The sequence below is a fragment of the Puma concolor genome, chromosome D4, assembly GCF_028749965.1.
Source record: "Puma concolor isolate L17-30 chromosome D4, mPumCon1.1.hap2, whole genome shotgun sequence".
Taxonomy (NCBI): Eukaryota; Metazoa; Chordata; class Mammalia; order Carnivora; family Felidae; genus Puma; species Puma concolor.
Window position 1 is genome coordinate 7089773 of NC_141679.1, and position 17624 is coordinate 7107396.

At 46.1% G+C, this 17624-nt stretch overlaps 1 protein-coding gene across 1 annotated transcript in view; it reads right to left on the reverse strand.

Annotated features, from left to right (window-relative positions):
- Positions 1 to 10622: 10622 nt before the first annotated feature.
- Positions 10623 to 17624, reverse strand: part of SLC1A1 (solute carrier family 1 member 1) — an 84495-nt gene continuing 77493 nt past the window's right edge. Inside the window, exons 11-12 of the mRNA XM_086684908.1 lie at positions 14921 to 15055; positions 10623 to 12829 (exon numbers count right to left, since the gene is read on the reverse strand). Of these exons, the coding sequence (XP_086541034.1) occupies positions 12583 to 12829; positions 14921 to 15055 (382 nt within the window). The 3' untranslated portion in view covers positions 10623 to 12582. The remainder of the gene's footprint in view (positions 12830 to 14920; positions 15056 to 17624) is intronic.

A 17624-nucleotide genomic window follows, 5' to 3' on the forward strand; every position in this document is an offset into this window, starting at 1 on the left:
CCCCCCAAAGCGGAAGGATTTAAATACATGAATGAGCCTCTGTAGACCTGCCTTGCAACTTCAAACCGTTTGAGGTCAAAGAAGGGAGACATTGTTATTATCCTAGGTTTCAGTGGAAATAAACCACAGATCTTGAAACAACGATCTTGAAACCACCATACCCAGTTTTGAAAAGAGAGACTACAAAAGAAATTGACAAGGTTGATTTTTGGGTAAGCTCAGTTTATTTTTTTTTTCTTTTTTTCAACGTTTTTATTTATTTTTGGGACAGAGAGACACAGAGCATGAACGGGGGAGGGGCAGAGAGAGAGGGAGACACAGAATCGGAAACAGGCTGCAGGCTCCGAGCCATCAGCCCAGAGCCTGACGCGGGGCTCGAACTCACGGACTGCGAGATCGTGACCTGGCTGAAGTCGGACGCTTAACCGACTGCGCCACCCAGGCGCCCCTTTTTTTTAAATTTTTTTTTTCAACGTTTTTATTTATTTTTGGGACAGAGAGAGACAGAGCATGAACGGGGGAGGGGCAGAGAGAGAGAGGGAGACACAGAATCAGAAACAGGCTAAGCTCAGTTTAAACAAATGCCGGAGTGGGGCCCCCGGGTGGCTCAGTCAGTTAAGCATCTGACTTCAGCTCCGGTCATGATCATCACAGTTCCTGAGTTCGAGCCCCACATTGGGCTCGCTGCTGTCAGACTGTGAGCACAGAGCCGCTTCGGCTCCTCTGTCCCCTTCTCTCTGCCCCTCCCCCATTTGCGCTCTCCCAAACGTAAACATTAAATAATAAAAAGTGATAACTTTTAAAGAGGTGGCAATCGGATACCATCACGCATTGCCTTTTTACATCGTAGGTGTTTTTTTCCCAGCTTTATTGAGATATAATTGACAAATAAAATTGTGATGTATTTACAGCGTACAGTGTGATAGTTTGATATACGTATATATGGTGAAAGGATTCACACCACTGAGTTAATGAGTACATCCATCACCTCATGTACTTTTGGTAAATGTCCATTATACAGTACAGTCAAGTATAGTCCCCATGTTGTACATTAGATGAGAGTTTGTACCTGTTTACCGACCCTTCCCTCCTCCCCCCACCCCACAGCCCCTGGAAACCACCATTCTACTCTGTTTCTGTGAATTTGACTTTTTTTTTCTTCTGATTGCACATACAAGTGATACGATGCAGTGTATTTTTCTTTCTCTCTTTGGCTTCTTTCACAGCAGAATGCCCTCCAGGTTCATCCATGTTGTTGCAAATGGCAGGATTTTTGTGTTTACGATTGAGTGATATTCTACCTTGTGTATGTATCACATTCGTTTTATCCACTCATCCATCATCAGTGGACATTTAGCTTGTTTTCACATCTTGGCTATTGTGAATAGTGCTGCATTGAACCTGGGAGTCGCATATCTTTTTGAAATAGTGATTTCGTTTCCTTTGGATACGTGTCCTGAAATGGGATTGCTGGATCTTATGGCAGTTCTATTTTTAATTTCTTGAGGAGCCTCCATATTGTTTTCCACAGTGGCTGCACCATTGACATCCCATCAACAGTGCGAGAGGGTTCCCTTCTCTCCATATCCTCACCAGGAATTGTTATCTCTTCTCTTTGATAATAGACATACTAGTGGATATGAAGTGACATCTCTTTGTGGTTTTGATTTTCATTTCTCCGATGAGTAGTGATGTTGAGCACCTTTTCATGTACCAACTGACCGTTTGAATAGCTTCTTTTTTGGAAAATGTCTACTCAGATCCTTTGCCCATTTTTTTTTTTAAATTTTATTTAAATCCAAGTTAGTTAACATATGGTATAGTAATGATTTCAGGAGTAGAATTTAGTGATTCATCACCTACAGATAACACCCAGTGCTCATCCCAACAGGTGCCCTCCTTAATGCCCATCACCCATTTAGCCCCCATCCCCACCCAACACCCCTCCAGCAACCCTCAGTTTGTTCTCTTTTAAGAGTCTCTTACGGGGCGCCTGAGTGGCTCGGTCGGTTAAGCGTCCGACTTCTGCTCAGGTCATGATCTCACAGTCCGTGAGTTCGAGCCCCACGTCGGGCTCTGTGCTGACCGCTCAGAGCCTGGAGCCTGTTTCAGATTCTGTGTCTCCCTCTCTCTCTGCCCCTCCCCTGTTCATGCTCTATCTCTCTCTGTCTCAAAAATAAATAAACGTTAAAAAAAATTTTTTTAAAGAGTCTCTTATGATTTGCCTCCCTCTCTCTTTTTATCTTATTTTTCCTTCCCTTCCCCTATATTCATCTATTTTGTTTCATAAATTCCACATATGAGTGAAATCATATGATATTTATCTTCCTCTGATTGACTTATTTTGTTTAGCATAATACACTCTAGTTCCATCCATGTTGTTGCAAATGACAAGATTTCATTCTTTTTGATTGCCGAGTAGTATTCCATCACACACACACACACACACACACACACACACACACACACACACACACTTCTTTATCCATTCATCAGTGGACATTTGGGCTCTTTCTGTGATTTGGCTGTTGTTGATAATGCCTGCTATAAACCTTGGGGTGTCTGTGCCCCTTGGAATCAGCATTTTTTATCCTTTGGATAAATACCTGGTAGTTCCTTTGCCAGGTATTCTTAAGTTGGGTTCCTTTTGGCTGTTGAGTTGTGGGAAGACTTGTGTACTGTGATTATGAACCCCTTATGGACAGACGGCATGTCTCCTCCCATGCATACATTGCCTTTTCATTTCATGGATGGTTTCTTTTGCTCTGAAGATTTTTAGTTTGATGTTGTCCCGCTTGTTTATTTTTGCTTTAACCTTCACTTTTGGTGTCAACTCCGAAAAACGCATTGCCAGGATGGGTATAGCTTTTCCCCTATGGATGCTCCTAGCAGTTTGACAGTTTCAGGCCTTACATTCAAGTCTCTCATCCATCTTGAGCTGATTTTTGTGTGGGGTGTACGTTAGGGTTCCAGCTTCATTCCGTTGCGTGTGAACGTCCGGGTTTCCCAGCACCATTTATTGAGGAGACTATTTTTTCCTCATTGTGTATTCTTTGCTCCTTTGTCAACAATTAATTGAACATATATGCATGGGGTCACTTCTGGGCCCCCTCTTTGGTTTCATTGATCCCCGTGTTTATTTTTATGCCAATAACATACTTTTTTGATTACTATGGCTTTGTAATATTATTTGAAATCAAGAAGTATGAGGACTCCGTCTTTCTTTTCCTTTTTCAAGATTGCTTTATTTGTTTTTTTTTTTTTGTTTCCATACAGAAATGAAAGATTGTGATTTCTATTTCTAAAAAAAATACATTGGAATTTTGATAGGAATTGGGTTAAATCTATAGAAAGCTTTGGGTTGTATGGACATTTTAAAATCCTAATTCTTCCAATCTGTGAGCCTGGAGTATCTTTCCATTTATTTATGTCTCTTGCAATTTCTTTCATCAGTGTTTTCTTTTTTCATTCATTTATTTATTTTTTTAAATGTTTATTTTTGAGAGAGAGAGCACAAGTGGGGGAGGGGCAGAGAGAGAGACACACAGAATCTGAAGCAGACTCTGAGCTCTCAGCACAGAGCCTGACACTGGGCTCGAACCCACGAACCGTGAGATCATGACCTGAGTCAAAGTCAGACGCTCAACCAATTGAGCCACCCAGGCGCCCTGTTTCATCAGTGTTTTAGTATTCAGAGTCCCGGTCTTATACTTTCTTGGTTAAATTTGTTCCTAAGTGTTTTATTCTTTGTTTGTTTTGTTTTTTGGGTTTTTTTGTTTGTTTTTTTGTTTGTTTTATTCTTTTTGATGCTAGCATAAATAGAATTTTCTTAATTTCTTTTTCTAATAATTTGTTGTTAGTCTGTAGAAACTCAACTGATTTTTGTGTATTGATTTTATGTCCTGAAGCTTTGCTGAATCTGTTTATTCTAACAGTTTTTGGCAGTGTCTTTTGGGTTTTCTATACATAATATGTCATTTGCAAAGAAAGACAATTTAACTTCTTCCTTTCTGATTTGGATGCCTTTTATTTCTTTTCCTTGCCTCATTGCTCTAAGATTTTTTATACTGTGTTGAAAAAAAGTGCGGATAGTGGGCATCCTTATCTTATTCCTGATCTTACAAGAAAAACTGAGGTTTTCACCATTGAGTATGATGTTAGCTGTGGGCTTCTGTATAGGAAGCTGTATGTGTTCCTTCTGTATAAGGAACACAGATGTTCCTTCTGTATATGTTGAGAGTTAATCATGAAAGGATGTTGAATTTTGTCGAATATTTTTTCTGCATCTATTGAGATGCTCCTATGATGTTTATCCCTCATGTTGTTACTGTGGTGTATCACACTTATTAATTTGCAAATGTCGAACCACCCTTGTATCCCAGGAATAAATCCCACTTGATCGTGGAGTATGAACCTTTTAATGTGTCATTGAATTCAGTTTGCTACATTCTGTTTGAGGATTTTTGCATCTGTGTTCATCAGAAATACTGGCCTATACTTTTCTTGCAATGTTCTTGTCTGCCTCTGATTTCTGGGTCATGCTGGCCTTGGAAAACGAGTTTGAAAGTGTTATCTCTTCTATTCTTTGGAAGAGTTTGAGAAGGATTTGTAATCTTTTTTTTCTTTTTTCTTTTTTTTTTTTTCAACGTTTATTTATTTCTGGACAGAGAGAGACAGAGCATGAACGGGGGAGGGGCAGAGAGAGAGGGAGACACAGAATCGGAAACAGGCTCCAGGCTCTGAGCCATCAGCCCAGAGCCTGACGCGGGGCTCGAACTCACGGACTGCGAGATCGTGACCTGGCTGAAGTTGGATGCTTAACCGACTGTGCCACCCAGGCGCCCCAAGGATTTGTAATCTTAAAAAAATTTTTTTAATTGTTTCAAGTTTTTATTTAAATTTGAGTTAGTTTACGTATAGTGTAATATTAGTTGCAGGTGTCGAATTTAGAGATTCATCACTTACATATGACACCCAGTGCTCATCCCAACAAGTGCCCTCCTCAATGTCCATCACCCATTTAGCCCATCTCCCCACAACCTCCCCTCCTGCAATTCTCAGTTTGTTCTCTATAGTTCAGAGTCTGTTTTATGGTTTGCCTTTCTTTTTTTTTCCCTTGTATGTTCATCTGTTTTGGTTCTTAAGTTCCACATATGAGTGAAATCATATATATCTTTCTCTGCCTGACTTATTTCACTTAGCATAATACACTAGCTCCATCCACATTGTCGCAAATGGCAAGATATCATTCTTTTTAAAATCTATTTATTTTTTGAGAGAATGTGTGTGAGCAGGGGAGAAGGGCAGAGGGAGAGAGAGAGAATCTTAAGCAGCATGAAGGAGCCGCGGGGCTCAATCCCATGACCCTGGGGTCATAGCCTGAGCTGAAATCGAGAGTCGGACACTCAACCGACTGAGCCCCACAGGTGCCCCAAGTTTTATTCTTTTCATGCCTGAGTAATACTCCATTGTATATATATATATACCTCACATCTTCCTCATCCATTCATCAATTGATGGACATTTGGGCTCTTTCCATATTTTTGCTGTGACTGATAGTGCTGCTATAAACATCAGGGTGCACGTGTCCCTTCGAATCAGTGTTTTTGTATCCTTTGGATAGGATTGGTATTCTTTACATGTTTGGTAGAATTCACTAGTGAAGCCATCTAGATCTGGACTTGCCCTTGCTGGGAGGTTTTGGATTACCCTTGCTTTCCATTTGCATGGATTTTTTTTTAGACACTTTGAGGCACCCCCTCAATGGTTAGGAACACAGGCTCTGGAATCCGGTTGGAGTCCCAGCTGTGTGAACTTGGGCAGATCACTTCATCTCTCTGAGCCACAGTTCCCTTATCTGGAAAATGGAAAAGTAGGAAAATAATACCTGCTTGATAGGAGTGCTGAGAAGGATAAATGCCATTAAGCGTGTAAAACATTTAGGAGTGTGCCAGGCACACAGTTCACACTTGGTAAGGGTAAACAATGACTGTAAGCTGTCTTGAAAATTTTAGGCCACTCCAAAGTTGAGTTAGAATTAATACTCTAGCTTCCTGGCCTTCTCTGGCTGTCAGTGTCTGGTCAAGAATGTTGACACTTTGGGGCACCTCAGTTGGTTAAGCATCTGACTCCAGCTCGGGTCATGATCTCACGGCTTGTGGGTTCGAGCCCCGCGTCGGGCTCTGTGCTGACAGCTCGGAGCCTGGAGCCTGCTTTGGATTCTGCCTCCCTCTCTCTCTGCCCCTCCCCTGCTCACACTCTCTCTTTCTCTCAAAAACAAATAAAAGTTAAAAACAAAAAAGAATGTCTATACTGGAGCCAGATTGCTGTGTGAGCTCAGTGGTGGTCCCAGGCAAGTGAACATCTTGTAGCAGTTTCCCCGTCTTTAGAAAGGGGGTACCAACACTACCTACTTCATGATGTTGTTGAGGTTAAATGAGTCAGCATATGTCAGGTGCTAAGAACGGGGCTTGCCACGCAGTAACTGCTGTGCAAACATCTGTCCAGTAAACAAAAGCGAGCTTCCCGTGTGCTGTTCTCCTGGACCCGCGACAGCCATCCTAGCTGCACTCATCCTGGCGGGAGAAAACTCCCTTGGTGACTGTAGCAGCTGGGCCAACATCTTGAAAGAAACTGGACTGTTACTTGACTTTGAGTGTCATCTTTACGGAAGGTGATGACACGCAAGAACAGAGTATGTGCCAGGGGCACCTGCGTGGCTCAGCCGCTTTAGCATCCGACTTCGGCTCAGGCTGAGATCTCACAGTTTGAATTCAAGCCCTGCATCAGGCTCTCTGCTGTTAGCGCAGAACCTGCTTCGGATCCTCTGCCCACCCTGCCCCCCCCGCCCCTCCCCTGCTCTCTCTCTCGCCGTCTCTGTCTCTAAATAATAAATAAGCATTAAAAAAAAAAAAAAAAAAAAAAAGAATCAGGTAGGTGGCTGGCTGCCTGGAATGGTATTCCTGGAATGGTATTCGAGCAAACTTTCCTTCTTGCCAGAAAGGCAGACTCAGTATCCTGGCAGCCTGGGTCAGCCTTGTTTGCTTTTCTGGTTTTCTCATGGACTACAGGTGGTATGTTTTTCGCACTGGCCCCTCCTGACCTGGCGAAAGAGCTTTGAGTTTGTGTGTGCTTAATGTGAAGTTGACACATTCTTGTCCGTCTTAACTTTTCTGGTGAAATTAGGAAATGGCGGGACTAGCGTCTAAACCCAGGGAATTAAAGCCAATTTGTGGTGCTGGGAAGACAAAAAGCCAGGTGTTGGGGGAAGATCAAGCTGGCGTTCCTCTTGCTCCCGGTGCTGCTTTATTAATAACTTAGGTATGAGTTACATAGTAGCACTTTTCTGACATGCAACAGGCCCACCCAGGTTCCTAGGACCTGGACGTTTCAGTATCCACTGGTTCATTCTGGAGAAACATTTTCCCCTCCCGGGAGTCTTCGGCTCAGACAAGCCTTGCTGTTGGGCTCTCATTATTCTTGCCGAGCTAAGCGGACACCTCGGAAACACAAACACTCCTTAAATGAAAATTACATTTGTATGCTTGGTGGAAGATCACAGTCATGTTTCAAATGCACGTGCCTTTAGCACTTTGTGAAGAAGGCGGTGCCCCTAAAATGAAACAAAGCATGTTTGCAATGAAGCGATGGTGCCTTTTCTCCTGCGCCCCCGCTGGGACCAAGCACTCCATTCGTTTCAGTGGGTCTTATCCTCACCCTGGAAAACAGGCCTTTCTCTGCAGGGCCCGGAGGAGATGAGGCAGGACCTCAGACCCTCATTTCTTCCCCTGGTGGCCAGACCTTTGACTGTGAAATTCCCAGAGGAGGCAACTTGGCATTCTCTAATTGCCCTGAAATGAGGGAGGACGATGCGACGTCCTCATAACCTGGCTGATAGCTGTCCGGAGTCTCGGAGGAACGGCAGCTACCAGAGCCACTAATGTGTCAGGAAAAGTCAGCTTCTTGAGGGAAAATGGGGTGGGGGTGGGAGGTGGGGCGTGCGTCGTGGGGCGGGGGCTGGGATCCAGACACTACCGCTCAGGAGTTTGGTTGATTCTGTATATTACTTTCAGGACTTCTTTGCCTCCATCTTTTGATAAAGGGCACTTTTCTCCCTAGGTACTGACGCCTGATTGCACTCCCCGAGGCCAGGGCTTGGAGCTCCAGGCTAGTGAGGCCCCCTAGAGATCAGGGAACCATGTCTAGAGGAGGTCGAGGCTTCTCCTTCCCCTTTCCTCCAACGAGAATAACAAAAGGGATACTGATTTCATCTGGGCTTTGGGGGTTTACGGATACCTGTGCGGAACCTCGTGATACAATTGGCAAAGTGGAGATTTGTAGACGAAACCTGGAGTGTCTCAGTAATCCCAGAGACGTCCTCCAAATCACGCGCGGCCCTGGATTTTCCCAGTGACAGAAGAAATGGTGCATCAGGGGTGTGGTTAGATCTTAGCGCTTAAGAGTTGTGGCCTCACGTAGAGCAATGTCCCCAGGCATCTCCCACCCGTGGTCAGTAACTTCATACGCTGAAATGCAGCACCTAATTCAATGTACACAGATCCACATGTTGTTCCCAAAGCTAATTTCACAAGGCCTCCTTCTGGTTTATATTCTATGGCTTTCACTTAAAAGATCTAAGATTGCAGGGAGGGAGGCGTACCTGCCAGCACAGGAGGGGATGTTAAGCCCCGTGTGGGGCCCAGAACAAAGTCTACTTCCGGCAGGTGGGGACAGTTACATGAGATTTATGGACCAAGATGGCAAAAGTGAACTTCACGTTGTACTTTGATTTCAGAACACGTGAAGGGGTGTGCTCTGTGAATGTGCTTCTTAGCCTCACACACGAAGCCCGAGCATTTCAAAGCCCTCTGTGTGTCTCACAGAAAAAAGATTGCCAACCATCGTTTTTGCTTAAGCCCCACGTGATTTTTTTTTTTAAGTTATTTTGGGGCTCCTGGGTGGCTCAGTCGGTTAAGCGCCCGACTTCAGCTCAGGTCACGATCTTGCGGTTCGTGAGTTCAAGCCCCACGTCAGGCTCTGTGCTGACAGCTCAGAGCCCGGAGCCTGCTTCAGATTCTGTGTCTCCCTTTCTCTCTACCCCTCCCCCATTCATGCTCTGTCTCTCAAAAATAAATAAACATAAAAAAAATTAAGTTTACTTATTTTGAGGGGAGAGGCGCAGAGAGGGAGGGAGGGAAAGAGAGAATCCCAAGCAGGTTCCATGCTGTCAGTGCACAGCCAGACAGGGGTCTCGAACCTACCAACAGTGAGATTGTGATCTGAGCAGAAATCAAGAGTTGGGATGCTTGACTGAGCCACCCCCCTCCCGCCACATGATCTTTTAGGAAAGAGGCAATATTCTAGGTCTTATACTGTTTAAGTGAAAATGTCCCATTTTCAGAAAGAGCTTTCCCTTTATAGAATGGGGGTTGCTTATTAAGTTTCACTAGGTTGGATTTACTGTTTGTTCTAATAACCCAGGTAAGGCCAAGTGGTGAAAACTATAATTTTCGCTCATGTCAGTTGGATGTCTGTAGGTGACCCATGTAAGTGGGGGACGAGGGTGTACAGGACTTTTTGGCAGGAGGCACTAGCTTTTATGAAACGTTTCATGTGCTACGTGCATTACGTCGATTTTCTCATCGAATGCTTAAAGCAGTCTCACTGGGCTCTGTGATCGCTTGCTGGGCAGTTAGAAAATACAGAATAGTTGCTTGGCAAATTGTGTCTGCTTGGCATCATGTCAAGGCTCTGCATGACCATTTCCTCTTTCCGTTCCAGAAGGGAAGATTCTTAACATCTGCAAAGCCAACACCATTGCCGGCCCACTGCCTGATTATAAGCCAAACACAGTTTTCTCAAGCTATTCTAAGAATGGGGTGTGTTTTTAATAGAGGGCCTCGTCCAATGGTTTGTTGAGAAATAGTCGTTTATTAGAGCTAACACCATCCCTCTGTATAGGAGTAGACTTTGGGCAAGAACCGAGTCATGGGGGGGGGGGGGTCCTGCTCAAGTACACTTAATCTTCCAAGCAAATCTCTAAGTGATGTGTTGGGTGTTTTTATCTAATGTTGCCTCAAGGAGGAAACTACTCTGAATGAGTCTGGCCACAGACTAATGTTTGCAATGACAAACATTTCTGTGAGACACTGCCCTCCCTCAGTAGGGCCTAGGGGGTTGTCCATTTGTTTGCTGTCTATCACAGACTGCTAGCAAGGGCACCAGCAGAACCCTGTCGTGACTCAGGTTCTGGGCAGGACCTCCCTGAATACAACATTTGTAGTCTATAGTCCCATTTCTGAGGGCAGGAATGGTCCTTCAGTGAAACCAGGTCGCCGTCATATTGAGATAAGACTGCCTCCCAGTATAGTAATTTCTGGCCAAATCACACCTTCTCCATCTCAGCCATAAAATATGGATGAACTATTTATAATTTATGGCACTGCATTTCAGCCTTATCCCCACTGATTCACATGAAGAATCAGATTACTTTTCCTCAAGCCCGGCTTTTTCATTCTCGAGCATGAACAGTTTTGAAAACAATAATCCGTTTACAATCTGTCTCCACCTTCCCACGCCCCACCTGAGTGAGATAAAAGTTAAAGGAAGAACAAGGCGGGGGGAGAAAGAATGACGGAAGTATTTATTGAGACTGAAATGGAACATTGGTTTCTTTTTATGAGTTAACAGCACAGTGTGTTAAGAGGCTGGTTACAAACTCACTCCAAAATTAGGATGACCTACAGTTCACGAACAGCTCTGCCAACTTGAGTGCCTCCAGTCGGAGACAAACGGCCAAGGGGGTAGGACCTCTCGGGCCTGAGATAAGTTATGAATACAGTTGCGTTGATAGTTAGATTTACCTCCAGTGAACACCCCCGGTATTTGCAATTTAAAACGCACGTGGAATCAGTCGCTGGTCCATATTTGCGGTGTTTACATGACAATCCAGTATCACTCTCTTGTAGATTTCAGGGACAGGTGGTCAACACTGAGCATTTATTTACTTTCCCTGTACCTTTGGGACAGTTTCTGGTTTCTTCGATAGAAAAGCGCAGGCTTAAACTGGCTACTCAATACTGCAGAAACAGGATTATTCTGGATCTCATTGTAAATACAAGTTTTTCTGTTCAGCGTTTATTTACAAGATGAGTGCTGAAGCATAGACTTTTTAATAAGCTACCTTCATAAATTAGAAGAATGACCGGACATGGATTTTAATTAAGCAGGGCCGAGGTGACTAGATTAACCAGTTAGGACAATCGTCCCTTCAGGAGGAGACAAGTTTGATACAATGGAAGAATTTCCCTGAACCACAGATACCAACATCTCGTGTTGTGGGGATCAACTCGTGGACTTACTCTGCAAGAATCCAGGGTAAGGACAGTGCTTTTCCGGCCAGGGTGACTTGTTCCATCCACCAAAACCATATTAAAGTACAATTTAGCTGGTAGTTTGCCACTGTTGTTTGGGCCCTGATGGGTACGAAATGGCAAAGAACCGTCATTTTTTGAGTGGGTGTAACTGACCTTGGAAGAATGAAGCCTTCCAGTTGGATAAAAACACATCCAGCCTTAGGTGAGTGACACATCTTCATACTATCTTATATAGAGCCGATATGGATTCCTTCCCAGCAGTAGAGTCTAGAAGTTGTACATGAACGGCCACCTTACCATATCACCATAATACACGTCTGCTATGAGGCTGGTACACAGACGTGGAACAGACAACACAATTTTTCATTCTCGTGCTCCTGAGAGAGGAGTTGGGATAAGCCCCAAAGCAGATCTGGATTGAAATCGTAGTTATTACTCTAGTACAAGGAGAGCTCTTTATTTCCCATTGACAGTTCAATTCTGATCTCTGTCTGGCAACTTATATGAAAATAATAAATATATACATATCTATATATATATCTAGCTCTATACTGAACACTGGGTTACTAGTTACCAGTGTTCCAATACAGTACATTGAAAAAAGAACCCTTCTCCCTTCCTGCAACACCCCTCACCCGTCTTGAAACTGTTATTGCAGAACTGTGCTGGTCTGTTTTCCTTCAAAATAGTTTGACATTGGCTGGAGATGAGTTAAAAACGGACAATTTGGCACATTAAATGGGGGGGGGGCAGCAGTGGTAGTATTTATATGCATTATAATCTATAAAAATGTGAGAAGTCAAAGGAAATCCATGCCAATAGAAAGCTTGAGTAAAAATTTGTAATTAAGGAGTCTTTTTAAAAAAAAACCCAAACACTGGACTGCGTATGAGAAAGCAAGTTTTCTTCCACACCCATTACCTAATCCAATAGTTACTACTCTACCTACTTCCAAACTTTCTCATAGAATTTTTACATTGCAGACAATACAGCTTTCCTTTTAATCTGTTTTCTTTCATGGTACCCCACCTGGAGAGCAAAAGTGGTGAATCCAAATATAGAAAATAATCTGGAGGTCTATATATCAAATCAAATGTACAATTGGCCATCAGTGTGTTTCTTCTCCTTATTGAATGTTTGAATTTGCTAAGAGATGACTCTCAGGGAGATGTCCTTCATCGTTCCTGGTCCTATGAAGCCAGGGGTTCTAGAACTGTGAGGTCTGGGTGAATGAGATGCTGTCGGACTTGTCTACCGCAAAGCCTCCGTTGACATAGGACTTCTTGGTGTCTGAGTTTTCGTTATCCAGTATTGTGGATTCCAAGGCAAAGGGGTTCACGATGTTGACTTCAGATGAAACATCCATTTGCTCCAGTTCCTTCTTGGAGAGCTTCTCCACAATGCCCGTCCCGAACGCATCGCCAAGGACGTTCACCATGGTCCTGAACCGATCCCTGGGGAAGAGAGAGGGGGAGTCAGACAGGAGGCCCAGATTTCATTTCCATTTGCCACCGGAGACAGAAAGGGATCTGGAGCATTCAGGTACGAATTAAGCAGATGCAGAGAGTGCCAACCTCGTGGCGGGATGGAAGGCTTCTCTCCTCACAGGTCCAGGGCAGAAGGTGGCTCATGAAAGTACAGAATGAGTAACCAGGTTCCCTGGGCGTGTGCTCCCAATAAGTCACAACGGACCCTCGTAAGCCCAGCACCAGTTTCCCCAAATTCCCTCCTCTGCTCCCCAAGAAACGTGAAGAGAGTCTTTACAAATATTTTGGGGGAGCCGAGGGAGGCTCAGAATTGAGTGAGCCTCTCACTCCTAACCTCCGTCTTGGGGCATTTCCCGGATCTGTCTCAGCTAAGGTGAGAGGCCCCGGGGGTGGTGTTTCTGCCAAAGGGGGAGTGTGTGTGTGTGTGTGTGTGTGTGTGTGTGCGCGCGCCTCCAAGTGTTCCTGTGCGTTTGTGTGTCCCTGGTGTAGTCGTTTTTCTGCACCACCGGGTCCCTCTAGAAGCAAGCCAGCAGGGACACAGGGTCAGAAAACAGAGGTCAGCCGAGGAGCAGCTTTCTCCTTATGACACCCCCAGCTGGCCATAACCCCGAGCTTGGAGAGGACCCTGTGGCAGGAAGGCGCCCTGGTGACAGAACACTGGAGCACTGCTGGTGGGAACTGTGCACGTGAATACTTCTGTGAGAACTACACCTGTGGGACAGACCTCCGCATCTGGGCGCCCTCCTGCGATTCAGAATGAGGCCATGGAATGAACCAGACCCTGGTATGAACCAACTAGAGTCTTTTTATCCCATGGATCAGACTGGACCTTTGGCTTCTCTGGGTGTCTTGGAAGTGAAGGTCACTGGTTCCAGAAGAATCGAGCAAAGGAGAGAACTACAAACCCACCATGGTCACTAGAAGGAAAACTAGAAGTACTTGCCTCAGGGGTGGCGTATCTTGGCAAGAAAGGGGCCACCTCCGCTGGGGCTGGGGGACACAGCCAGCTGCTGAGGGGGCCCCCATGGCACGCCTTCCCCGGGGCAGGAGCCCGGGCCTTCCGGGGTGTGACTGTCTTCACCATCTCAGCTGCTGTTTGCAAACCACACAGTGCCGGACTCCCCGGTAACCCTGGGCTTGTTCCGAGTAAAGGCTCAATATGCAGCTACACTCACCCCTGAGGGCCAGGGGACAGAGCGAGACCAATGCACAAAGCGGGTACCAAGATAAAGCTGGGGACCAGGCTCGTTCCAACCTGAACCATGGGGGGAGGTCACACAAGGCACGACCTTGCCCAGAATTTCTGCTGTATTCGCCAGCCCTCTGTGCATGTGTCCATGCACACACGTGTGCGAGAGTTAAGATGCAAATGTTCCAAATCATTCTAATCATAAAACCTGCCATTTATTGGGCAAATGCTGCCCACCAGACACTGTTCTAGACACGCTGGTCACATGAGCCCACTCAGACCCTGCACAACCTAATGAAATGCACAGAATCTGTCCCATCTCGCAGATAATGCAACTGGGCCTCTGAGAAGCTAAGGGACATCCTCGAGGTCAAAAATCTGTTGAGACACTGAACAGGGATTCAAACTCCAGCTGGTCTTTCCCCACAGCTCCTACCATGGCCCCTGATGATGTTGAAGATCTCGGGAAGACGGGCTGACTTCAAACCAGGCGCTTCTACACCTATGACGCTGACCCCGGGCCCGGGATAGGCGAGGGTGGCCTATGGGGTTTGGAATGCTTGGGATTCTGTCTTCACCTTATCATTCTGTTGATCTCCTCCCACCCCCGACACCCATCCTCCAGCTTTACCAGGTAAAACAAGCTAATGGAGATCACTGGCCTTTTAAAATCACTGCCGCAAGTTATGAGGAGTTAATTTTTAAGCGCGTTTTATCAGATGGCCTGGCCAGAGGGAAATTGAAGCAGCAACGGATGGCTCATGAGGCAGTGGCAATCTGAGGACAGAATGATGACAGACTGCAGGTTCTGCAGGGCGGGGAAGCCCGCCTCCCCAGCCGGCAGAAGCAGCGCATTTATTCCAACTCACAGGAGCCAGTCGACAGCAATGATGAGGGTGACGTCCTCGGCGGGCAGGCCCACGGCACTCAGCACGATCACCATGGTCACCAGGCCGGCCTGCGGCACCCCCGCGGCTCCGATGCTGGCAGCCGTGGCCGTGACACTGCAGCCAAAACACACGAGCCGAAAAGGAGTTAGACACCTGTGTCTCCCTTCAGGGCCCCTGGCCTGGAACCTTTAGTCCCAATGGCTGTTACCACCGTGTTCCCCCCACATTGGCCGGTCAGGATCTGTTCTCTGCTGAGCATCAGCTCTGCCTCGTTAGGGAGCGGTGTGGGACCGAGAGGAGTCCATCTCCTTCCGCGGGAGACATGGCAAGTCTCTCTAACGGAAGGAAAAGGAGATGAGCTGCCTGAGCGCGCTCAGAAAATGAGCAAGAGGGCTATTCAAGAGGAAGGCGAGAGTTTTACCACCTGGGGTGTTTGTGGAAGGCATCAGCTACCTATCTGTGCGTCCATCCCCTTCCATAAGCGCCAATTACCTCGCTGCCTGCCTGCCTTTCTCCCTTTGTCCATCTGTTCACCCAGCCAGTCATCAACTGGCATCTCATATGTGCCAGGAATTTACGTTGCCTTGGAGGATGGTCAAAGGGAGGGTGGTCCGGGTGGATGGCAAGGGTATTTCCAGGGAAGACAAAGGAATGAGGCTGTGGTCAAGCACGTTTTATGCACTTTCTTGACATCATGAGACTCTTGGCTTCTGGGAGCTGCCCGATAGGGCACTGAACTGAGAACCAGCCATGCTTCCTGTGCAAGATACAAGAGTTTATTCCTGACTGCTCCTTTGGCCAGTGGATGCACTTGCTGCGAAAGGAAGAGGGGTCTGGAACGAGGGAAGGCAGCCAAGTGAACTTCCTTATGACATATTTAAAAAGACCCCTCTTATGGGGAGCCTGGATGCCTCAGTTGGTTGAGTGTCTGACTTGATTTCAGTTCAGGTCATGATCCCAGGGTCAGGGGATCAAGCCCTGTGTCAGGCTCTGTGCGGAGCATGGAGCCTGCTTAAGATTCTCTCCCTCTCCCCCACTCTGCCCCTCTTCCCTGCTTATGTGCTCTCTCTCTAAAAAAAAAAAAAAAAATTCTAAAAAGATCCCACTTGGGCAGGTAAAATGTGGTGCTAGGGATTCCTCTCTTTGGAATGTGCCATTTTTTGTCAACAGTATCATCCTTATTTAAGTCTGGTCATTTTGGAGGAAACCATGCCCTGGAAAGTCCCTGAATTTGAATGAGCTTGACGGGACACCCACGGTACTTTCTGGACACATGTTCTCATCCTTAGTTCAAGGAAGCCACTGGGTTGAAAGGGGGAAGATGTAGAAACAGTCCATTTAGGGGCGCCTGGGTGGCTCAGTCGGTTGAGCGTCCGACTTCGGCTCAGGTCATGATCTCACGGTCCGTGAGTTCGAGCCCCGCGTCGGGCTCTGGGCTGATGGCTCAGAGCCTGGAGCCTGCTTCCGATTCTGTGTCTCCCTCTCTCTCTGCCCCTCCCCCGTTCATGCTCTCTGTCCCAAAAATAAATAAACGTTAAAAAAAAAAAACTTAAAAAAAAAAAAAAAGAAACAGTCCATTTAAACTAGAAGAATCCCTGGGGTGCCTGGGTGGCTCAGTCGGTTGAGCGTCCGACTTCAGCTCAGGTCATGATCTCGCAGTTCATGAGTTCGAGCCCCGAGTCAGGCTCCATGCTGACAACTCAGAGCCTGGAGCCTGCTTTGGATTCTGGATCTCCCTCTCTCTGCCCCTCCACTGTTCATGCTCTCTCTCTCAAAAAAAAAAACAAAAAACAGTACGGGGCACCTGGGTGGCTCAGTCGGTTGAGTGTGCGACTTCAGCTCAGGTCATGATCTTGCGGTTCGTGAGTTCGAGCCCCGCGTCAGGCTCTGTGCTGACAGCTCAGTTCGAGTGTAAGGTCAAACACAGGCCAGCATTCTTTGACAGGTGTGTTTTCCTCCAGGGGCTGTGGCCACCAATTTACAGTAAATTAGAGATTTCTGGGGCTGTCCCAATTCCTCTAAAAGTTTCAGGTCTACATAATCCTTTAGATCTTTTCTGACTTAAGTACTCTTTGGAAAACCCAAGTTTATGTCAACGCTGGTTGAAAATATTTAAACTGAATATATCGGTGGGCTCAAAACCCGCCTGGTCAAAGAAAACTCTGCCCTTGAGCCTTGACCTTGCTTCCTAAACTTTGGCCATTTGACTTGGCTTTGGTCTGAGACTGGGAATTATAAATCTTCAGATGGGGTAAAAAATATAAAAACGTATTCCTTCGGCTTGAATATATTCTACTTTGACTTTAAAGGGGTTTTCACAGAAGAACACACAATAACCATCTGTAGAAAGTACTTTCCTAGCATTGATCTAGTTTTTGGACCGGCACTTAGGTCTCCAGACAGGCTGGGTCTGGGGTGTGAACTGAAGCCAGCACGCGTTTTAGCATCAAGGAGACCTGGCTCTGGGGCCCCTGGTGGCTCAGTTGGTTGAGTGTCTGACTTCAGCTCAGGTCATGATCTCACGGTTCATGGGTTTGAGCTCTGCTCTGGGCTCTGTGCTGACAGTCCAGAGCCTGCTTCGGATTCTCCCTCTCTCTCTGCCCCTCCCCCACACCCCTCAAAAATAAATAAACATTAAAAAACAAGACCTGCCTCAGCTGTTTTCACTCACAGCGTGTCCTTA